The following is a 3,035-nucleotide window of genomic DNA, read 5'->3' as shown; positions in this document are numbered from 1 at the left end:
CGCTGTTGCGCGCTGGGTGGTGCTGAAATCTAATGCAGCTACACGCGTGATTGGCAAACCTGACAGTGATTGACGTTTGTCCATGGCAACCAGGCAGCCAATCTGACAAGTCCAATAGAATATCGGCAGCAGGGGCTAAATGATCTTTTATTTTGCTCCCCAGAAAACACCTTGCTTCCAGTTGTTTATGCTCACACTCAATCAAAAAAGAGATTTTGGCGTTCAGGCTGCTTGAGCCTGCCGCATGGCATTGCTCCTCGGGTCGTTTCGTGACACGGATGTTAACTTTTGCCGTTTTCTGACAGACACCCTGAACAAAAAGACGGACGGGACAGACGAGGAGCAGCACCAGACAGAAGGACCAATATATGAGAGAGATTACAGTCTCCATGTTCCAGCTGCCCATCTTGAATTTCAGCCCCCAGCAGGTCGCGGGGGTGTGCGAGACGCTCGAGGAGAGCGGCGACGTGGAGAGGCTCGGTCGCTTCCTCTGGTCACTCCCGGTGGCGCCGTCCGCCTGCGAAGTCCTCGGGAAGAACGAGTCTGTCCTGCGCGCGCGCGCTGTCGTGGCCTTTCACGGAGGTAACTTCCGCGAGCTCTACCACATACTAGAGAACCACAAATTCACCAAGGACTCACACGCGAAGCTGCAGGCGCTCTGGCTCGAGGCGCACTACCAGGAGGCTGAGAAACTCCGTGGGCGTCCGTTAGGACCCGTGGACAAGTACCGCGTCCGAAAGAAGTTTCCACTGCCTCGGACGATATGGGACGGCGAACAGAAAACGCACTGCTTCAAGGAGAGGACACGGCATCTGTTGAGAGATTGGTACCTGCAGGACCCTTACCCGAACCCGAGCAAAAAAAGAGAGCTGGCGCAGGCGACTGGACTCACGCCCACACAAGTGGGCAACTGGTTTAAAAACCGAAGGCAGAGAGACCGCGCTGCAGCAGCCAAGAACAGGTGGAGAGATTTCCACTGCATAAAGGCGCTAATCATGTGCTTTATTATAATTTATTACTTTACTGTCATAATCTTGATTCTTAAAAATTAAAAATAAATTAAACAAACAAAATAAAACATTACATTTCGTTGGAGTTTCTTGCGTAATTTAACTTTAAAATTTGAGAGCTGGACATTTATTTCAGATTCTCTCCATTGTCTCCACTGTAAGCTGTAATCCTCACTGATATTTTGTACTTTTTTCGCCCCTGCAGGCTACAGCAGCAGGTTCTGTCCGTTGGCTCAGACCGATCGCTGGGGGACGATGACACCACAGTAGACCGACTGGATCCTGCCTCAAGCCCAGATGTCAGTCTCTCGAGCAAAGCCGCCATCTCCATCACCTCCAGCGACAGTGAATGTGACGTCTAACGTGACAGGCTTCAAAAGAGCAAACAGGAGAACTGTAGAGACAATCTAACAACAACGACAAAAACTTGAGTGCCTGCAACCGGCCAGAGAGAGGCTAAAATGAAGGATGGAAAAAGCGTCACACAACTTAATTTTCCATTCGTTGATGTGATCAACAAACAGGCGCAGTACTTCTCACGAAGAGAGGTGGGAGTTTTTGAAAAAAATCTTCAATGTATGTGGGCCGAACCTGGTATTGTATGTGTGCGTGCTTTATCATGAAAGACTGAATAATATGTTAATGTTCACTTGTCTTTTTTAATATATAAACAATGTTTATTTACTTATTTAAATATAATTGGCCACTAGGCCTTTTATTTGTGTGCGTTTTATTATTATTTTTGTTGTGCATATTGCTGCGCGTCGTGAAATTTCTGGGAAAAAAATAACCATGATTTAAAAAAATAAAATCACTGTTAAACTGTTGAAGTAACGATCGAAAATTCACAAATGTATTTTTTTTTTATTCCAGTGTTTACGTTGTGATGTTTGGCCATGCAATATGTTTTATTTCATGTTTATTTTTATTGTAACCCATGTGTCTACCCGAAAGTAAACATATGCTGTTCAAAATGTTATATGCTGAAGAACAGATTTAGAACAGACGGGGATCAAATATGTTGCATGTTTTAATGCCTCTCTGCGAGCTCAATCTCTCTCACACTCGAGCAGTAATTGGCTAAAATGCTTCGCGTGGTGTAATGCGCTCTGACAGCACAGGGTCAGCGAAAGGCCGAGACGCTCTCCCGGATGTCAGCACAACCCAAGCTGTGATCTCCTGTTTAAATAGAACGTACTAGTGGCCCAAGCAAGCTGCAGAAAATGTGTTTATCAAAGGTGCTTGGCAATGCTGCTAATTGCAAAATAATAATAATAATAATAATAATTTTACAATGATTTTCTTGTCAATTCATAGATTGTTTAGTATTAATTTAATATGTAATTCACAAGATGGCTATAATTCATACGTGGCTAATCTAGTGGGTTAATACCTTGTGGCATTAAATATTCGACTATTATGCTAGTCACAACAAAGCAGTTTTTCTCCCTTAAGCATATCGTTTTTGTAATTTCTCATTTTCAAAACCAGAGATTTGTTCACCTTTTCAAGAGCCAGATATTTATTTTGATAAATAATAAATGTTTGTAAATATTTCAGAATATCTTAAAAGCGTGGTCACGCTCTTCTTAGCGTTCAAATCTACAAAAGGTGTTTATGTCGCAAATGAGTGAAGGAGCAGGCGCAAAAACACAGCTTCTGTTTCCCAACTGCCTACAGGGTTCACGGCGCGTACCTGGTGTAGCGGGGCTCCCTCGCCTACACGAGGAGCGATTACCGTGGCACTACCTCTAGCTTAAACATGACTACGCCACCCTGATTACCAGGGAAAACATTAACACTCTGTATCTAAGATTTTACACCAGGCACACAGGAACGAAACTTTCAGGAAAGGCTAGAGACGTGGATGCCAATAAATCAGGAATATTTATTTAAGCACAATGATTTTTTAAAACAGGTATCAAAATTTGGGTTATCAACATTCACAATAAGAAAAGGAGAGACCACAAGAAAAAAAGGACACCGAGGCTTAAATGGCAGACACACGACCTTAATAAGCACAAA

At 43.6% G+C, this 3,035-nt stretch overlaps 1 protein-coding gene across 1 annotated transcript; it reads left to right on the top strand.

Annotated features, from left to right (window-relative positions):
• The first annotated feature begins 251 nt into the window (after nt 1–251).
• LOC132110597 (homeobox protein SIX6-like) lies at nt 252–1,568 on the top strand. Its single transcript, XM_059517321.1, has 2 exons — nt 252–961; nt 1,216–1,568. Exons 1-2 carry the CDS (start codon nt 369–371, stop codon nt 1,370–1,372), a joined length of 750 nt encoding a protein of 249 aa, XP_059373304.1. The 5' UTR covers nt 252–368; the 3' UTR covers nt 1,373–1,568.
• Nucleotides 1,569–3,035: the final 1,467 nt, after the last annotated feature.

Source organism: Carassius carassius, chromosome 30 (assembly GCF_963082965.1).
Source record: "Carassius carassius chromosome 30, fCarCar2.1, whole genome shotgun sequence".
Lineage (NCBI taxonomy): Eukaryota > Metazoa > Chordata > Actinopteri > Cypriniformes > Cyprinidae > Carassius > Carassius carassius.
Note: the sequence above shows the minus strand (reverse complement) of the source record. Positions and strands in the feature narration are given on the sequence as shown.

Excerpts from the sequence above, each read along its gene's own strand:
- LOC132110597 (XM_059517321.1), top strand. The coding sequence starts at position 369 with ATGAGAGAGATTACAGTCTCCATGTTCCAGCTGCCCATCTTGAATTTC. Across the intron at positions 962-1,215 it reads GCTGCAGCAGCCAAGAACAG|GCTACAGCAGCAGGTTCTGT; the intron begins GTGGAGAGATTT and ends TCGCCCCTGCAG.